At 43.6% G+C, this 20,914-nt stretch overlaps 1 protein-coding gene across 1 annotated transcript in view; it reads right to left on the bottom strand.

Annotated features, from left to right (window-relative positions):
• Nucleotides 1-20,914, bottom strand: part of FGF18 (fibroblast growth factor 18) — a 107,638-nt gene that overhangs the window by 38,374 nt on the left and 48,350 nt on the right. The window contains exon 3 of the mRNA XM_034780410.1: nucleotides 20,346-20,526. Coding sequence (XP_034636301.1) covers nucleotides 20,346-20,526 — 181 coding nt within the window. The remainder of the gene's footprint in view (nucleotides 1-20,345; nucleotides 20,527-20,914) is intronic.

Here is a 20,914-nt window from a genome sequence, read left to right as displayed (position 1 = left end):
CAGCCTTTGTTATGACAAATGGATGTGAAAGTAAATGAAAATATATTCGGCCTTGATCTTTAACCTTCACACTGCTGCCGTGTAAAGGATAATGTATTATAAGTGAAAGTGGTGAAGTGCTACATATGCTACAGTAATCTTCAGACAAAAAATTATAACATACCCTCTGTTCATTTTGGGGATAAGGGCCGAAAAGGAAGAGCAAGGAGATTTCCCTCTGCAGAGCCAGGGTCCATAAGGTCCATCTTCTCTAGGGACTTGCATAGTTTGGAACATTATGGGTATTTCCAGCTGAATCAAATTCTTATTTTAGTGGAAGCTGCTCTATTCTATTCACCTGGTAAAAATAAATTCTCTCTCAGTACACTAAAAACAGCAACAACAACAAAAACAGGCACCCAAACAACCTTAGCTCTGCCCTCTGGCACTGTGCAATAACCATGCAATTACAATTAATGAATTTTAGCATCTGTTGTCCCACATTAGAGAACATTGATTTTTAAAGACATTATTTTGTTCATATTTTTGCCCTTGTGGGGTCACTACAAGACAGAGTTATGATTGTTTGAGTGTCTTTTGATGAATTTTAATTGTATGGAAATTTTGAAGATTACTTCATTACTGAGATCATCTGGGACAAAAAAGGTCTGATACAGGATGCTAAATTTCTGAAAGGACCCCTTTTAAATCTAATTTTAACTCAATCTTAAGGATTCTCAGCACATTAATTCAGTACTCAGATAATAAGTGCTAAAATTTAGCAGAGGATATACTGTAGTCTTTATACATAATAGAGAGTGAATCCCTGCTATTAAGTGCAAAAGTCAACCCATCTTTAACTATCGAGGCATGACCAATGTTTCTATAAAATGTAAAAGAATTCAGTGATCTCTGGGGTTCTTTCTTTGGGTTTAGATGCTGGACATTGATAGTACAATACCTGCGTATGTTGTTTGCTATGTATCCTATCTATCCCAGAGACTGGCCAAAGCCACCAAAACCAGAGAAAATCTGCCTTCACCTCTGAACTTCCGTGACATTCTGGGTGGCAGGGTGGGGATTGGATCAGGGTTTTGATTTGGGCTCAGCTCTACTTGACACTTGTAGGTGAAGGATTTTTCAATAAAGGCCCAAATTCTGCCCTGATTTACACACCGTGTGACCCAGCTGAAACCAATTCAATTGCATGGGCAGCAAGTTAGAGCAAAATGTGGCCCTTTCATTTGAGTAAATATTGATGTTTTATTATTATTTATGCTTATTGATCTTTTGCTCGGCAAAATTTTGGTACTAAGGTGACCCTTTGGAGGTTGCAAGTGAACCTAAATGAGTCCTCACAGAGGGAATTATCCTCAAAGCAAGGGAAGGCACAACAACGGGAGACAGGGTGTGAGAAGCTGGCAATGCCGAGGCCCAGGCTATGCCTGTCCTTCCATGGATAAACAGTTCTTTCAGACTCCAGGGCTCTTAACCCAAAACCTTTCACCAGCAGATAATTCACTTTAAAAAGCAACCTCAGAAATACATGCCTTCTCCAGCACTCTGCTGTACTGCCCTGGAGCAGGTTCTCTCCTCCTTTATTGTGCCACCTCATTATCCCCAGTTATTTTATCCCCTTTTGTGATCTTTAAGCAGAGACAAGTGAAGATGCCCTCAGCAGCTGAAATGTAGCTGAGGCTACCAGTGTAAAAATATCTCTGTAACAGATGTGAGAGTGCACTGTGGGGTGAATGCATTATAGATAGAGTCATGATCACATTTTCACCTGCTCATATTGTGCACAGCTGGGGCACACTGGCAAACTGTGCGGTTGCAGTGTGGGAGGTTCCCTGCTCCGGAACTCCCCTCCTGCCTTTCAGCTCACCTCTGTGCGTCTCTTCCCCACCCCAAGGAGGTTTTATAAATAGGCGAGTTGTATTTTAAAAATGCAGCCCTGACAGCCAAATCTCTGACCTAGTTTGCAATTCCAAGGAGCAGGGCTGTTCACTGGACTTCTCCACAAGAGCAGGGGGAAGGAATCCTCCTTCCAGGCCATGTAACAGCAGTGGAGACACTCCGCAACTGCTATTGCTGCTGGTTCTGGTGACTTCTGCAGGGTCAAATGATTGGTGATTTTCACAGCTGCAGATCTTCCCTAACACACCCACATGCTGAAGTCTATGGCGAGTGGGTGGACCACCTGCACTCAACTGTCCTCACATCCCACTCTGCCTTTAACACAATGGAACTGCACAGGTTCAACTGGATCACGATCTTCTGAACCTGCAGAGGATGGAGCAACAGTGAGTCCTTTTAGAATAAGTCTGTATATTTTTAAATGCATTCCTCTAGGAACCCTACATGGTTTACAGAGAATCTGAATCAAAATCACTTTAGCCAACGCTGAAATGAAACTGTTTCTGGGGATGGAACATGGCAGGTAATCTATGCCAACAGCACTATACAAGAGCTTTTGTGGGGGAAGTGAATAACAACTTCACAACCTGAATGTTCAGGGGAAGCAGATGAACCAGTTAATTTGAAAGAAGCAGCAACCACAATCTTCATTACTGGCTCCCGAAGAGACTAGGATGCTGAAAGAAGAGTGAACTGGCCATCAGTTCATCCTAAATCAGTAGAACACTCACCAGAGAGAGGGAGCAGCAGACTACCAGGCTTCTCCCTTCTCCAAGAAAGGTTCTTAGTGAGCGATGAGCAAAGGTGGTTTGGGGGTGGGGGTGGCATGGGGACAGAAGGGAGAGTTATAACTGGAGACTCAAGGTTTCAGAGAATATTTGGGGTGTTTATCCCAATCCCTCAGACGTGGTGCTCTGCTTCAGGCCCCCTCCAATTTGAAGAGTTAAAATTCATCCCCAAATGTGCAAGGATGAACAGGAAACAGAAAGACAGGATGCCAGTGAATGAGAACAGTGGGTGGCCAAACCCCTGCTGCTAGTGTGCTCTATATACAACAGGCACAGCCAAGTGTGTCTGGCAATTTCTCCGTCTCGGCAACAGACAATTATTTCACTCTAGGTGTATGAATTGTGCATTCCCAGGGCCATTCTCAAGGCGAGTCAACCAGCCATGTCCGCTAAGAAAAACCACTCTCCGTGACAAGTCGCTCTCATCTCCTCACCAGGTTTTTCAATGTTGTCCTTCCTGCTGTGGCATTTGCAGCTCTCAAAGCAGCAGGTCAAACATCCTCAAACCCTGTCTTCCGCAATTCCCTCAAGTTTCCACAGCTTCTTTGCCATTTTCCTACTGGACTTCCAAGTGCAAGCAGTATTTATTGGGTAGCAAAATGACCCTTTGGCACTGGTGGTCTAGAGTGCTTGACGTTAAGTGCTGCTAATGCGTTTTGCATTAGTGCTTCGGGGCAGGAAATCTCAACTTCCAGTGCCAAGGGGTTAATTATAATTTATATAGCAAGATCCTAGGCTGAGGATTTTTTCAGCTAATTAAAAAGTACAATTACCTCTGAGAATCAAAGGGACTTTGGTACCCAGCTTATAGAAATGGCTTATGAGCATTTAATACACAAGAACATCTAGGCTTTTCACTTGCTCAGTCTTCAATTTAGAAATTAAAGAAAAGAACATCTTATTCCCGGGTTTTTCATTCTGATGTACTGTGGATGTCTTGTGAAAGGTATTGCAATATAGTAACATTCTGTATTGGCGTTTTAGAGAACCTCATAATAATGCTTTGTACGGACACATCCCCTGTCATTCAAGGATCTTAGCGTGCTTCTGTGTGTTAATTAATGAAATCTCATAACATCCCTCGAGTAAAGAACAAGTCAACTGACTTGGCCAAGGTCGGACTGCAAATTTTTCCCTTATTCCTCCCACTAGATGGATACTTTTTACTGTATTATCAGTAAACAAAGAATAATGGACAATGAATACAGTTACCAAGCACTGTATAATGTGGGGATTCAGAAGAGCAACTTGGGGAAGTGAACTTTCAGCAAACATATGTTTATTTGCCTGTGTTTCCCATGTTCTGTCTGACAGGACAATATAACCATATGGGACCCATTTCCAAGAGGCCTTGGTAACTGTGCCTGGAGATTTTACATGGGCACACTGGGTAGTTCGATATACTATCACCCAGTTTTCAGATACAAATGCCCATCTGCACACACAAAGAGATTCATATCCAAAACTTGCTTGTGCAATGGTGGAGGTTTGGAAATGTGAATCTTGAAGCCACCCCCAACTGACTCCTCAGCGCATGGAATCTCTCAGGGCATATGCTGTTCGGTTCAGCAAAGCAGCACAGCTTTAGGCAGACTTGCCCTTTTTTTAAGAGCTATTCAATCACCTCTCATAATCTCCCTCTGTTGGCTGCTTTCCTGTATGTTTGTGCAAGGGCTACAGCCAACCCTGCTCTCTCTTCCCCATAACTATTGGAGGTGTTTGCAAAGGAATCAGGTTGATGTCACTGAATATTCTGAAGTATGAAAAAAAGTTTAGTTTGAGGCTAAAAACAAAGATTCTGTGGGACCCTTAAAGCCCTCCTCTGGGGAGTCACTATAGTTACATACATAACACAGGCTGTAATCTCAGCTCAACTTGGCTCACGCTATCTGAATACGTATTCCATCATTCATTATTTTTTAGGGAGGTGGAGGGCTATTTCACTCTGGGAAATTAAGCACTATAGTTGGAAACCGATATATAATTGTCAGCAGACCACATAGGCTGCAGGCAGTCACAATGCAGGCTGTCTTACACTTTCATATCAGCGACCTTCACCCTGACCTAAAAGGTAGTTCAAATGTGCATGCTAGCTGAGCGCTGACAATGCGGACTACTCATTTTTCTAAATGAGACAGAATAGGTTTTGGAGCTGATTTGAACTGCTGTCCACTTGAACTGGAACCGAGGCATGTGCTGCAATTAGAAACTTCATGTGCTAGTACCAACAGGGGTCCTCAGGATGGGGAAGTTTGACTATCACAAACCCTCTGCCAACACCCTGACTCAATCTGCACTGGTTTACTTGGCTATTCTTTGATCTGTGTCCCATGCTGAAATCAGCAAACTTATGCACGTCACTGTTGCCATAGAGTTGGGGAAAGTAGCAAAAACATAACATGCATAAGGCATTATTGTTGGGGAGATAACATAGGGAAGGACTCGGTGCAGTTAGATCTGTAGATTAATATACCTCATCTCAAAGAGAGTCTGAGGAGAATTTGAAACTGACATTCGAGAGCTTGTGACTTTAAAAAAAATGCCCTGCTCTTTAAGTCTAAATGTTTTGTTGACCAAAACCTTCACTTAATGGTCTGTTGCAATATTGTAGTCCAAGATGTATTTCCATTCTTCTAAACTACTCCCTCTCAATAGACTGTTGTCAAGGAACAAGCATGTTGATTTAATGAAACCTCTCATGGCAAAGATCTACCAAGAAGCCATATGATTCTTTAACAAATATAATGCTAGCTGTATTTTCACACTGTACCACAGGAGGTAAAAATAGGATACTTGGTTTAATTGCAGGATACTAAGTGCAAATTAGGAAGGCTTTCCCATTTAAAGGCAGAGAATCTCAGGGGGAGTTTAATAAGACCAGGAAGGTGCTCCTTAGAGAGTTTGTTATTGTATACAGGAAGGGGATAATCAAAGGAGGGGGAGAGAGAGAGGAAAATATACAAGATCTACCATATGGCCAATGCTAGTGAGGCTCCACCGAAGGGAAAAAATAAAGATTGCAGCAGGGTTGCATCCTCCTGATCAGTAAATCTGCAGCATCTTTCCTAACACCAGGTGTTATAATGAGCACTGGTGCAGAAGAGAAATTAATAGCTTGAAAAGGAGCCTGGCATGGCCCTGGAAAAAGCAAGACGGGAATTAAAAATGTCACTCATGTTCATGGCTCAACCCGCTAACCTGCATTGGGACTCAGTGGATGGGACCGCTAAATGTTATTCTAGTCCCAACATGTGTCATATTTAACTAGCAATTTGGCGGAGAGAGAGGAAGGAGAGGTAGATCCAGAGAGTATTCCAGTGTTACTTTTCCTCACCACTTGACATTTATTGAGAAAGAACCCAAAGCTCCAAAGCACAGCTACAATACAAACGCTGACACTGAAATTCACAGCCCTGCTTCATTTCCAACAGGGAAAATATCATACTGACCGCAGTCTGTTTGGAGGTCAAACAAAATCAATAGCCTTTCTCTAGTCTGTCTCTAAGGTAAGCCTCTTTCAAAGACATCCGGAGAAAATGGATCAGCTTTTGTTGTTGTTGTTGTTGTTGAGTGAGGCTTTTCTTAGTTGCCAAACATTCATATGAATATAGGAGATTCCTTCCTCCCCAGCATGCTGATAAGATTGTAGCACTGTCAAAATATCCCATCCTTTTTATTACACAGTGGATGGGGTTTGCAATTCTTGGGGAGGGAGCCAGGTTGGAAGCTGCTTAGCACTTGGTAAGGGGGAGGGGGGAAATAAATCAATGAATCTGATTGATCAGGGGTTATATTTAAAGCCGGTCGTCAATTAGTTTAACGCAGGTTGCAGCTAAAGAGCACAGCAATTTAGCTCTAGGAGCCGAAATTTGCTGTCTCCCCTCAGTCTCTTCCTGCTGAGAGACTGAGAGACAGATATCGGTTTTAGCTGGGTCAAACTGCAAGAAGATGGTTTGTAGCTGAAAGTCACATTTGCAAAGTTAGCTCTGAGAGAACAGGATCAATAGGAGACACAGCGGAAATTCTAAGGCAACCCAGAGAGTTTGGGGAGGGATCCAAAGAGTTTCAATCAGGCCAAGAAATGTCTGTCACCCAAAGGGCCATGTAGAGGAGTTAAGTCCTTGAGGAATGAATGAAGATTATAAAGCATCAGTCACTGTGCCTGTGAGTAAAATGTGCCTCTCTAATCCACATTGCAGACCTTTTACCCCTACTGGAGATGCACTTATACTACAGACTATATACTCATTTTCCATGAAGAGCGTCTACCGACTTGAATGCACACCCCATGCTCAGGCAAAAGGCAAAATGTTCAGCAGAGATGTGCAGGACAAAGTGGAGAATTTTCCCTTTTTCCCCCTCTATTTTTACAAAATGCAAAATCGGTAGGAAGTTACAAACCGCTGCAAAAAAAGGACAGACCAACATAATAGTGCTACTAGTGGCCCCAATTAAGTCAGCCAAAGTTTCACCATTGACTTCAGTGGGAGCAGGAACAGTATTGCTGACAATTTAGGACAATAGAATCCTAGGCTTATAGTAGTCAGAGGTGGAAAACAGACACTGGATCAGGGTGGTTAGAAGAGGAATGCGAGCCCTCAGCCTTATTTCCAGCCCTGCCAGTGACTGAAACACCAACACCACGGGGGAATGGAAGGGGGATATCAGCAGTCGGGCTCAAACCTGCAACGTCTCAATCTTAACACATGAACCTCTGCTGCCTGAGCTAAAAGATTCCCCTCTGTTAGCCCAGGCTATAGCAGGCTCATCAAACTCTAGTTGGCCTAGTCACCACTAGAGGGAGCAAAGCATCACTCCAAGGCGGTATGGCCAACAACTATATGACTGTGTGTCTTGTCTACACAAGAAAGTTGCTCCTTTGTATTGGTTAAAGTGTGCTATATTGATTTAGCTCAAGTCTGTTTCTTCCCAACATTCTCATGCAGACAAAGCTTTAGGCAAGTCACTTCTCTCATTGGGCCTTCGTCTATAGCCATCAGTAAAATGAGATACCGATACCTACCTACATAGTTCGCGGTACGGGTGCATGCAGGTATTCTTATAGATCAGCATACACTGATATGCTACACTAACTGTTTTACAGACAAGGAAGGTGACCAAGTCCCTTCTTCTACAGTTTGCAGTCTAAATTAGGTTTGCAATTGTTTTCTTCAAGTATCGGTTTATGATTTTCAGGTTCTATGCCTCAGGGGGCTATGTGTGGATCAAGAGAACACGAGAGCTGACCTTCTCATGGTATTTCAGTTCCTAGGTGGTGGAAATATTTAAGACCAGAAACTCATTATTTTGATCTCTGAGGAAAAATATAGTCCAGGAAGAACAAACACATAGAAACAAGATTTTCATATTTATTCGGGTGCCTATGAACCCTGAATACACAGCCCTACCTACCTCACAAGGTGTTGTGAGACCTCACAGATTTCTCATTCAGGGCTAGTCTACACTAAAAGTGCTACAGCTCTCTCCTATCGGCACAGTAAAACCATTCTGTGTGAGACAGTAGCTATGTCAGCGGAAGTAGCTCTCCCACCAACATAGTGCTTCCACACCAGCACTTAGTGTAAGTGTAACTTACACTAAGTGTAACTTATGTCATTCAGGGAGGTGGCTAATTCACACCCCTGAGCGACATAGGTTATACCGACATAAGTGGTAATGTGTACAAGCCCTCACTGCAAAGGGCTTTAAGATGAAATAAGAGATTCAAGGTTAGGCAGAGAAGCAACAAGATGGACAGTGCTGGGCAGGGAGTGGACATAGCCAGGACACCCTGGCATGTGCCAATTTGTAGCGCTTACTTAGGGAAGCCTTGCCAGAGAAGTTCCTACAGACCCTCTGCCACAGCTTAAAACTGCTTCCTCCAAGTAGAACCCACAGGGAGGAGCTGATGAAGTCTTGCTTTGGGGGAAAGGCACCTCTGGTAATAATAATAATAAAAAAAAAAAGACAAAACAAAATCCCAGACAATATCAACAAAACAGTTCATAAATTGGCGTCAGCTCCTTAAAGCTTGAAGTCAATGGAGCTACTCATGCGCGTAAAGGCAGCAGGCTTGGGCCCTATGCTGGGACAAGGTCTACTTAAGTACAAGCTAAAGATTTCTGTTCCAGAGACCGAGGTCTACAGTGGGAGTGCTTGGCCAGTACTCTATACTAGTATACAGGTATACGATACCAGCAAAGCACTCCCAGTGAGGACACAGCTTATACCAGCAAAACTACATTTTTTGCTGGCATAGGATATTCTGTCACCCACAAGCAACGCTATCCTGGCAAAAGCTCAGTTTGCCGATCTAACTGCATCTACCGGGGGACTTTTGCCAACACAGCTATGTCGGTCAGGGATCACACCTTGTGCCACCGTGACTTGGCCGGATTTCCCAATAAAATGCCATAAAAACCAAGGAGCAAGATTTGGAGGCCAGAAAATGAACATTTTCTCACTACAGGGGCTTATAAACAGGCTGTAGTCGTTTATTTGTTGACAGGTAATGGCAAAGCTTTTAGTGCTTCAGGGTGACAAGTATAACATACAAGGCAGGCAACTAGAGAAATAAGCACAATTACCTCCCAGTGCCATGCCCCCCTCCCAGTTGGATTGATTTTCCTAGGGGCTACAAGGCTTTTAGATTTCATTGTCGGTATCCCCAAATTAATAGGTGTAAAATCAATATGTTTTTGGCTAGCTGTCTGCTAATGGGTCACCAGTGAAAATGTAACCTGTAACAATCAATTAAAAATGTAGATGGAGAAGCAAATAAAATAAAGGCAACTCCTGATCAGGTGTCACTGGGCAACTAAAAGCCAGCACTAAATCACAGCGACCCCACTACAATGAGTTATACCACAGGCTAAAATTTAATAGTGTTGCTTTGCTTCCCACTGGCTAAAATGGTCTGAAATGCAAGGTCTTATTGAAGGTGTAAGATACAAGAAGTATCACTGCTATCAGGCATTTGGGGCCTGACTCTTCTCTCACCCACCTGGGTGTAAATCAGGAGCTGCACCACTGAAGTCAATGAAGTTTCACTGGTGGAGGTCAGAGGAGAACCAGACCTCAGTTGTGATAAAAAGGTGCATCCAAAGGCCTTTAACTCGCACATGCTCTTCTTTGGAGCTGCCACGCTGCTGTTACTGTTAGAACTATGGTTTCATAGGCAAAGAAAGCTTGGGTGAGAGTCTCACCTGGTGTAAACTGGTACAGATCCACTGGAGTCAATGGAACCAGGCCGATTCACACTAGCTGGGGATCTGACCCACTGCCTGTATTTGGGTACATCATTTTAAACTAAGAATTAAAAATGCCTCTGAATTGCTTCATAATTCACCACAACTATTTTGAAACCTTTTTCTTTAAGTAAGTGGAGGTCTGGGTTGCAGTGTAGGCTGCGGTAAATGGAATCTTTTGGAACATTTCCCAAACTCTGTGTATAGACAGTACAAGAACAGTATATCAGCGTCTGCTGTTCTGTGGCTCGTGGCAATATGCCCCCTCACACCCATATTTCAGGAGTGAGAACCACAGCACAGTACAGGTCTCACAACACCACTGGTGCACAAGCAGACACACTGCCAAAAAGTAAGGCTTTTTTATATCTTGATTTCATTCCTAACCCTTATCTGTGCATGCTTCCAGTTCGACACTTAGCCATTCCCCTCTGCTTTGCCATGCTCAGGGTTCCTCACCTACTCTCCAATCTTCAATGGGATCACAGGCAGGTCTGGCTGATTCTCACCTGCTCCTTCAACTCCCCTACCCTAACTCTTCTCCAGCTGCTGCTGATTTCCTCTCCCATCCATTCCTGAAAGCCATTAAAGACAAAACAAAACACAACTATGCCATCTTGAAGCCTGGATCCCAAGTTTATTCACCTCCCATTTGCTATATTCATTGGACATACATCTAAGCAAAACTCCTGTCTAGATCAACCCATAATACTGATCCACAACCTTGGGGGCCCAACATCCCTTCCACTTCCTTTGCCCAATCCCAGTTCTAAGATCAAGAACAAACACTGCTGGACAGGTGACAAAGAACTAAAAAGGCTGTAGGATGATGCACCACCTGGTCCCATCCCCTTCCAGCCAAAACAACTGCCAGCCAGTTGTGATATACTGAGAATTGCTTCCTGAAAGAAGATTCTGAGGCGGACACAGCTGAGCTCATTACAATTACAGTGAGGTAGGGCTGCATGACAATATGTATGTGTCTATAGCATAAACCCTCTTTTTATTAGAGAGGTAGGAGTACCCGTATTTTCTGGCACCTGGGAATGCAGAGGAGCAGAAAGTTTTGTTGACACTAATTCCAGTCTCCTAGTTGTAAAGGATACCAGGAGAAGATTAGTGCAATACAGAGCCATTCTGCAAACTAAGTTGCACCATCCCCTAATGCATTATGTGGGGATTCTGCTTAGTTACGTACTGTATTACAGAGTATCTATTAGTCAGGTATTAGGCACCTAACTCCCATTGATTTCAATGGAGTTAGACACCTAAATGCCTTTGAGGATCTCGCCCATAGTGTACACAGAGTAGAGACCCATTTGCAACCAGAGTTGGGAGCATTCAGTTAGAGACATGTTCAGAGGCTACCAGCTTGCGTGTCAGGATCAAAGCACACACTGTCTAGTGCAAGAGTTCTGAAAACACATTATGGCTGGAGCGTATTTTCCCCCTACAGCTGACGTAGATCATTAGATGGATGTTCCTGCAGAGCAAGCCACAGACCATGCTGTCATCTCCTTCCATCCCTCAGACCCTCTTCGTGTGCTGCAAGAAATGAATGTTCGTTCTCTAGGCCCTCTTAGCCCCTTTGTTTCTGATTTGCCTTCTATATCTTGGGAACTCTTTGGAGACTGCAGACATCCTACACGTGTCCTCCTTGGCAGGCAGTCTGGAATGCCAGCATTGGAAGGACGTGAAGCTAGTGGTTGCTGAATGCTTATAGGACAATATTTAGTTCAAACCACAGACAGTCATGGGGAGGGGGCGCAGAGGGGATATTTTCAACTCCCTTTTTGAATTCTTCCAAATTTCTAAGAAACACACATTGGTTATTCCTCCCCTTAAGAGATGCAGTGAATGGCTTCATGCTTTTTACCTTTCTGCCTAGATAAATCAGTTTTGCAGTTCCAAGAGGGGACAGTATTCTTTTTAACTTCCTGTCCCAAACTGCTGTGCACTGTTGCTGTGCATTGTTAAAATATTGGCTGAGTTTCATACAAGAGGTGGCTGTAGAGATTCCCACATTAAATGCTGTGAGATTCTATGGAATGAAAGGCACTGTGAGTATAAGATATTATTACTATCATGGCCTACAAATAGGACTGATCTCTCAGCATCAGAAACAGCAAATAGCTAGTTCTGCCTAAACTATGACACATCCCCCATTACCAGAGTATCTGACCACCTTATAATTTTTTATATTTATCTTCACAATGAGGATAACTGTACAGATGGGGAATTGAGATACAGCAAGAGTAAGTGACTTGCCCAAGGTCACACAGGAAGTCTGTTTCAAAGCTTGGAATTAAACTTAGGACTCTTGGATCCCACATACCATCCTAGCCACTGCTCATCCTTCCTCTCTTAAAACATGAAAATCTGTTTCCATGAAATTCCAACATTTTTCAAAGTTGTTTTCATTTCAAAAGGATTTGAAACAATTTTTCATTTTTTTAAAAATTTTTAAAAATTGTAGGGGAAATTTTTTATTGAAACCGTTATCCAAATAATCAATGACATTTTTCATTTAGGGAAGAGCAGGTTTCTGGTAAAAGGAACATTTTAATAACTTGTTAGGTATTATTTTGATACAAATCTCCCTGCCCCGCCCCCCTTTTCTTTTTTTTCCAGAAAAAAGGCACTACAAGTTTCACAAAAGTAAAAAATGTTGACCTCAATCATTTATTTAGAAAAAAATCATTTTTGGAAAAAAGGCCATTTGGGGGCTAAAACCTTCTCATTCCACAAATGTTGGCCAGCTCTATTTTCAGGGCACGTTTAGCCATGTCCCAGCAATTACAAGAACCTACTTCAATTCTGCACTGTCTCAAATGATTTAGCATAAAGAAAATCAGTCAGATACCACAGTTCTAGGCTTGATATAAATACCTAGGTAGAAAGACTCACCAGAACTCAATAAACACAAGATTTAAGTGCTCTCTGCCTTTATACTGGAGAATCATTCTTTTGTGACCCTGAAAATACCAAAGCTTAAAACAATGAAAAAGATTGTCCCCAAGATTTTGGAGGCTCCCATTAATTGGCTGATACGCCACTGTACAGCTCTTGCATAAAATGATAACGTCACTTTTGTACCAACACACACAGTATCTACCAAGACCTCCTCTCAGAATCAGAAAAAAGAGAAAGAACCCTAACTTTGTTTCTCCGATGTTTCACCACAGCTAGAGAAGAACATGTAGAAAGGCAGCTGCACAAGCTTTGTGGAAGGAAGGCCTAATCACAGGAAAGCAGGAACAGATAATGTTATATTGCCTTGTCTTCAGGGTCTGGCATTCACATTTTCATAAAGTGCCTGGAAAGATAAATCACTATACTAATAATATTTGTATTGATTATCTAAACTGGAATAGCAATTGACTCCATTGTCTCACTTCCTCTTAAATTGCTCACAGATGGGATCCTATTTCCTATTCTACATTTCTAATGGGAACACTTAAATCACAGTATAGAATTATAAACACACACACACACACACACACAGAGTTAACCAACAGGAAAACCCTTTAATAACTTGTATGAAAATAAAGATCTTTCATTGGCACTCCCCATGTTAAAACTTTACAGGCCAAATTCTCAGGGGGATCTCTAAACACTGCACTTTCACTATTTGTGGTGACCTAATATATCTGTAGGTACATTTTCAAAAATGACTACCAATTTTGTGTGCCTCCATTTTTGGCTATCCAACTAGAGACACCTTAAAAGGGTTTCTGATTTTCAGAAAGCACTGAGCACCCGCACTTTGAAAAGCAGGACTGTTTAAAGTTTCTCCAGTTGAGCTCAGAAGTGAGGAACCCACTTTTGGGGGGAGGGGAGGAAGGGAAAAATCAAGGCTCACATCTACATTTGCACACAAAACAGGTGGACTGCACCTGGGCAGTCAGAAATACAATTAACCATTGTTCACTCATTGTATGCTAGACTTTGGAGTCACAAATATTGTGTATGTATGTGGAAGGGCCTGCTGAAAATTCACTGGTTGAAACAGATTTTCATAGCCTTGGTTTTGGTTTTTTTATTCCTCATCTTTCCTGAATAGAGCTCCCACCACCTGGGCACAAATGCAGATCACAGCAAACACATGCGTACACCCACACACACACACACACACCCCTTAAATGTACAGATGGCTCAAATAAGACAATTACAATATATTTAAAATAGTTGCTGAACCTTCCAGAATAGAATCTAAGGTGACTATCACCCAGCTCTCTCATAGCCCACAGAACCCTGGGAGGCTTGGCTACAGAGTTACTATTAGTGGTTCAACAAAGCAGCCAGTCTGTTCACAATGTTTCTAATTCATCCAGCTGCTCTGTCACTCGTGGCGTATCCTTGCCTGCTTTCAAAGGAAAACTTTGCCACTGGACGCCTGCTCCACCCAAATTAGAAGGGGAGACAATCACACACAGAGAATGATAAGGAGATGTTGGGGGGTATGGGGGGGGAGACAACACAGCAGCTGGACAGCGAAGGCGTCCCTGGCTTAGCCCAATCACACAGCCCTGTATGACTGTACAGCTGCCATGGTGAATGATCATCGCTACGCTGAGGTCAGCTCTGCCCCCAGGCCAAGTAAGCGAAAATAAATGGTTTCGAAGATAAAAGGTCTTTTTGAAAAATTATTTGTCTTGTTGTCGTGTCAAAACTGTAATGGCAAGAGACTGGGGGCAGCAATACGTAGTTTAAATAGGAAACAGCCATCCTGATGTTTTGACTGAATAAATTACAGAGCAAATCACAATTCATTCGGGGTTTCTGAGGATCTGTACCGTGATAGACAGGTCCTTTTGCATGTACCTGGGAAACAAAGCAGATTTCTAAATATCATGCTTGTAACTGATGCTTGTGGAAAGATGTCTATGTTTAACTAGCCACAGTAACTGCTTGGAATATCTCCCCCTTGCTTATAGGTAAACACTTTTACTCTGTGCCTTCCGGGCACTGAAAGGAGGTTTGTTTTTCTTCCTCCCCTTCCCAAGGGAACCACAATCAGTATACTCTACAGTAGGAAGGGAAAGGGTTAATGGGTTTTCCCAAGGCAACTTGCTTTTAAGGTACCAGAGATATGGAGGGGAAGGAATGACTTGCTAGACATGGAACAATGGCACTGGTATTTTGCATTGTTTCCAGGCTTTGAGAGAGAACAAATGGGAGTCATTAGTGAAATGAGTTGAGAGAGTTCTAGGCTAGCTGTCAGCCTGCCAAGCCCAAAGAACTGCTACATTAGCTCGTTAATTTCAGAAAGCACAGGCTGACTAAAACCTAAGAAGGAATTCAGCAAATACAGGAGGCTATTTCCATACCCTTCCCACCCCCCAGCACTGAGCCCACCTACTCCACAAATGGAAGTCTCCATCAGGGAAGGATTGTGTCTGATGTCTATACTGATATAAAATGCTCTACATGGGCTTGTACACCAGCACCAACTGGAAGCTCAAGCTAGTACTGAATGCAGTGATCACAGCTGAGTGGTCCATCACACAGGGGACATAGCACCGATACTCAGAGTTGCTCTGGCTCCCCATAAGATTCCAGGTGGTATACCAGTGCCAGATTTAACCTTTAAGGTTCAAGACCTGACTACCGGAGAGACTGACTCTCTCCCTGGGTCATAATGCCATAGCTGATGTGAGTGGAGACACTAGAGATGATCCTCCTTGATAAGCAGGGGGAGCTACTGACACAGGATATTCTCCTTGTCTCTGGAATTTCCCGCCAGGATCTGCCAGGGCCCAGACTTGTTAATATTCTGTCAACAATGTATAGCCCATCTTTTCTCACAGGCAACTAGGGCTTGATCCAAAACCCAAGAAGGTCAGCGAGAGTCTTTCAATGGACTTTAATGGGCTTGGGATCAGGTCCTCAGAGAGGCTGGAAGTCTAAAGATGAAGGGCTTTGAAACTGAAAGACAGTTTAGGATGGGGGGCTCCTCACTTTTGATGCTGTCCCCAATTATAAAGGAGATTACCACACTAGCCCAAAACACTATTGTAAACTGGAGTGTTGGGGTCATTCCTGTGGAAAATTTTGACAAGGGTCACACTAATGCAATACTGGCATGATTGTGCTTTAGAGAAAAATACCCTCTAATAACAAATTATAATAAAATAATAATAATAAACCTATATATAACACCTTCCATCCGTAAGAATCCCAAAGCAATTTACTCACTATGGGTAAAATTAATCCCAGGACAGAGGGCCAACACAAGGTCTCACTTAAGCCTCTATTTTTATGGCTTAAGTGGTGCAAGGCTTTGATCCGGCCATAAGTCACCCACCACTGAAATACTGCCATCTCTGGGGAGGAACGCACCAGCCAAGGGGTCAACTGGTGCAAAGCATGCCACACAACAGTGAAGGGCAGGGAAATCACTTCTCCTGGATATAACTTTAAACACACACACACACCCTGCGGTACAACCTTAGACTGTGACAAATATACTTTAGAACAAAACCACACAGCTGTGAAGTACAAATGAGCCAAAGTGCCTTCACCCATCCTAGAGAGCTACATCCAACCAAGTGAACCGGACACAAAGATAGTGAACAAACAGTATAGAATGTCTTCTGCCTTTTGTGAAATGAAAATAAATGAAAGGCTCTAGTGTTTCAGGTCACTGATCTCTATCTCGCCTATCTGTACCATTTATCTGAGATGGAACCTTTTTATTCTAAGTCCTTCTTCCCTCCCCCCACCCCCTTCCAGCCCATTTCATTTTGTGAATGAAAAGAACCACTTAGACACCTGGTAAAGTAGTAATAAGTTTGTAACAAGAATATTGTTTTTTTCTGGGCCAGAGCAAACTACATCAGAATAGATTAAAAGGTCCAAAATAAACGTGTAATCTGTAAATAGATTGTCAGTCTTTTCATTAAATAGGTTAAGAGACAGTATTTTTGCATATATCGCCTTTTATCTGAGGATATCAGACCAATTTAGGAACAGCAATTAAGTCTCACCATCCCCCTAGTGAGATAGGTAAGTATATTTAGATTAATTAGTGTTTCTGAAAGCAGTAGGCATTGTTATTAGATTTAATTTAGTCTGATAATTGACTTCTGTTCAAATGGATTTTCATATGTTTGAGAAGGGATAAAATCCATCTGACTAAAAGGATTAAACTGACTCAATTAATTCTATTAACAGACTTAATTTTCTGTTTAATAAATCAGACACCTGGGGCCAGATCCTGGCCTCAGAGCAAAGGCTGCTTTGCACAAACCCAAAATTGAATCCCCAGATTATTATATTAGCTATTTTATGGACCTCAGAACTTGTATTTGTCCTTACAAATGGCATATGTACACCCATATCAGGTGGTTAAGCTGCCATACTTCCTCTGTTTAGATCTTGGTTTCTTCCTACAGCAGCTGTCTAATGCAGTGGTTCTCAAAGCCGGTCCGCCGCTTGTTCAAGGAAAGTTCCTGGCTGGCCGGGCCAGTTTGTTTGCCTGTCGTGTCCTCAGGTTCGGCCGATCGCAGCTCCCACTGGCCGCGGTTCGCCGCTCCAGGCCAGTGGAGGCTGCGGGAAGGGGCGCGGGCTGAGGGATGTGCTGGTCACCCTTCCCGCAGCCCCCATTGGCCTGGAGCAGCAAACCGCGGCCAGTGGGAGCTGCGATCGGCTGAACCTGTGGACACGGCAGGTAAACAAACCAGCCCGGTCCACCAGGGGCTTTCCCTGAACAAGCAGGGGACCGGCTTTGAGAACCACTGGTCTAATACACATTACAGTTTGTTATTTTACTGATCTGAAGCTGCATGAAATTGTGCTGTAGTGATCTATGAGTCTATGAGCTCTGAAATCACCACAGCACTGCCTGGGACCTCATTTTGACTCCATTTCTGTGCATCCTCTTTAGCCAAGAGGCAAAGAAAGTTTGCACAAGTCAGTAAGGCCTGCAATAAATCAGCCAACTCTCCCTTCCCTGAAAACCCAAATAAAACCCTCTCCATCCTTGTAATGAATTAGTTGGATGCTGGATATTCAGAAAGAAAGGTCATCTCTTCACTTGAAGACTAAGCCCTAAACCACCCTCCCATCTAAAGAGTGACACAGCAGCTGAGGAGTTCGAGTGTCATCTGGAAGAGGCAGATGAAAGGGTTCAAACTCCCAGGTTAGGGAAGACTGCCCCCACCTACCCACCAGCCTGCATCCTCTTTTAAGTAATTCTTCAGTGTTTGGAGGTGCCTGTGGAAAACACACTATATTATACCTTGTTCCAGTTGTGATTCCCACACACTTCCTTCTTCTCTAGACTTGTGCCAGAAGCCTTTGGAGCTATTTCATACGCTCGGGCACCTTTTTCTTTGTTGCAATTTCTCAGACAGGCTCCCACTCTCCCTGCAACACTGTGACTCTCTTTTACATCCATTGCCAATGTTATTGCCTCTTTCTGTGTTGACCAATGGATCAGGTGGAAGAGAGTTTCACCCTATGAAAGGCAGCATAGTCCAAGACAGGCAGCATGCTCCAGAGGAACAAGCATGGGATTGGGAATCAGGGATTCCCAAAAATCTAATCCTGACTGACTCAGTGGGCCAGATTCAGAAATGATGAAAATTATACTCCAAAAGGAGGAAGAAGAGAGGATGTGGAGCAGGAGAAAGGGTCAACCAACAGGTGTGAGACAAAGATGTCCTCCAGACTCTGTGTTAGAGATACACCTAACCAACAACTTTCAGATCTGGATCCAAAGTTCAAGAGTGTTCAGATCCAGGGTCCTGCGTTAGGTCTATCCCGGATCCTGATCAGAGGTGACACCTTAACAAAGCCTCTGGAGGCATTTCTGGAAAATAATTCATTCTATGCCGTCGCCTTGGTAGTCAGCGTTGGCTGTTGCACAGATGGTTCTTCACATCCCTGACTCTGACATATCTCCGCTCCATTATCACAGGGGCCACATCCTGCATCTAAGGCCCCCACTCACTGCCACATGGATTATCATGCTTTGAGTGTCCCTGTGCCATGTGTGATGGTGAGCAGGTTTCCACAACCCTTACAGCCCATCTAGAGGTGGGAGGGGTTTGCAGCTGGTCAGGGAGGCTTGTTATTAGGATGATGCAAGAGGGTTTTAGTAACTGGAATAGATGGGTTGGGGGGGCTGTCATTACTGGGAGTGGGTCACAACAAGGGTGGTAGGGAGTGGACTGGGCTTCCAAGGTGGGTGGGCTGCAGCAGATCATTGAGGGAGGAGCACCTCAGCGCATGACAGGGGGGGACCCCCCAAAAGGCAGGGCTCCATGCTGCCAGTCACTTGGTGCAGGTCCAGGTTTGGCCCTCCTGGCCACTGCACTGTTCCCTATGGGACCTCAGCATCCTCCTCTTCTGGAATGTATTTCCCATCCTGGGGCCTAGGAGGACACTTGTGATGACTGTGCAGGCACAAAAGGGACAGCATGACAAAAGCAGCCTAATGGCCTAAAATCAGCAACCAAATGGTCTTCTCCACCCCACATTACTTAGAAATGTTGGAAAAGCAAAGGCAGCATCCAGAAGCCGACCCACCTGGCCTTTCTTAGCTATGTAAAGGGCATGCTGTAGAACTAACTAGGGCTTTGGCAATACCAGAAGGGTCATTTTCACAAAGATCAGCTATTTCTGAACTATTTCTCCAGTGGCACACAGGCCTTAACCTGCCCCGCTTTACATGCTCCTTGCACACTGGCAGAGGCCGTCCCTGTGTGCACACCTCTATGCCAGGCATGTACTGCACGTTAATGTTTGCAGTTCCCTGAGAGAATTATTTTCAAAAAAGTTTCCCCTTCACCCCACATTCCAATGCTCGTATGTACATCATACACAGTCAGAGACAATATATGTTCATGAATTTCTGCAGTGAATATCAACCAATGGGCCAAACCATAGGGCAACAGTCAATGAGGCACAACATGCAGTGTTCAGAAAAGAGAAAGAAATAGGATTACACAGATGAAGTTTCATAAAACACTTCTATCTTCCTTTTGATAGGATGCAGTTGTGTATTTTGCTAGACTGAGTGGTGCACTCACAGGAAACTAAAATGATGGGCTCTTTGATTCCCTGGATCTCATCCTGCAAGACGCTGAAATGTCTGTTGACTCCAATTTATTTGAGTGAGAGAGGCACTCAGTACCTTACAGTATCCAATTCTAAATCCCTGCTAGTGAGGGGTCTGCATCAAGTTGATCGAAAGCATCTTTGCCAAGGACATCTCAGAGGGTTTCAGGAACAAACAGGTTTTCCAATTCAATTTCACAGCTTCATTTTTCTGATGCGCCCCTTGCATAAGCTAAGATACAGGAAGCCTGTTCTAGTGCAAGGCTGTGATCCATCTTTCCATTTGTTCTCACAAATTCATTTCAAACCTCTATATTGACCCTGGATGGGTTATGGTTAATATTCTTACCATATTTGTCTCCATCTTCCCCCTTAGCACTGATCCTCCTGCCTAGAACTTGGATGTGTTTCCCACTCGTCCTGCTGTACAGCTGGTAGAGTCTAAGCTGCTTCCTGCTCACATCGTCCCTTGCTCGTGTCTGATTCTCCACGTGTATCCGAAAATCCACATTCTCCTCGGCAAGGAACATCTGATGAAAAGAGAGAGACAATAGACCATGAAACAGATACAGCATCTTGCCTACGAAAACAACAAACCAAGCCTGCCAAAGAGCGAATCACACAGTAATAGTCTACTGTGGCTTGACTTCACTGGTGGTCATGTGGATAAAGGCTGCAGGTTCAAGTGCTCCAAGAAAAGTTCTACCTAGGTGCTGACAAAGAAACTGGGTTTCATTCTTCTCATGTATCATTCTCAGTAATAAAAGCTCCTGCAGGCTCAATTCTGTCCTGATTTAAACCTGCACAATGCCACGGTCTTCAAATGATGCGCTCACTGACACCTGGGTAGGCTCCACCACTGCCAAAAGGCTTACACAAGTCTGAGTGATTGGGTCTGTAATTGGAACACAGTAAACA

This window comes from Trachemys scripta, chromosome 8 (genome assembly GCF_013100865.1).
Source record: "Trachemys scripta elegans isolate TJP31775 chromosome 8, CAS_Tse_1.0, whole genome shotgun sequence".
In the NCBI taxonomy this organism is placed as follows: domain Eukaryota; kingdom Metazoa; phylum Chordata; order Testudines; family Emydidae; genus Trachemys; species Trachemys scripta.
The sequence above is the reverse complement of the archived record's forward strand: the minus strand, read 5'-3'. Positions and strand labels throughout refer to the sequence as shown.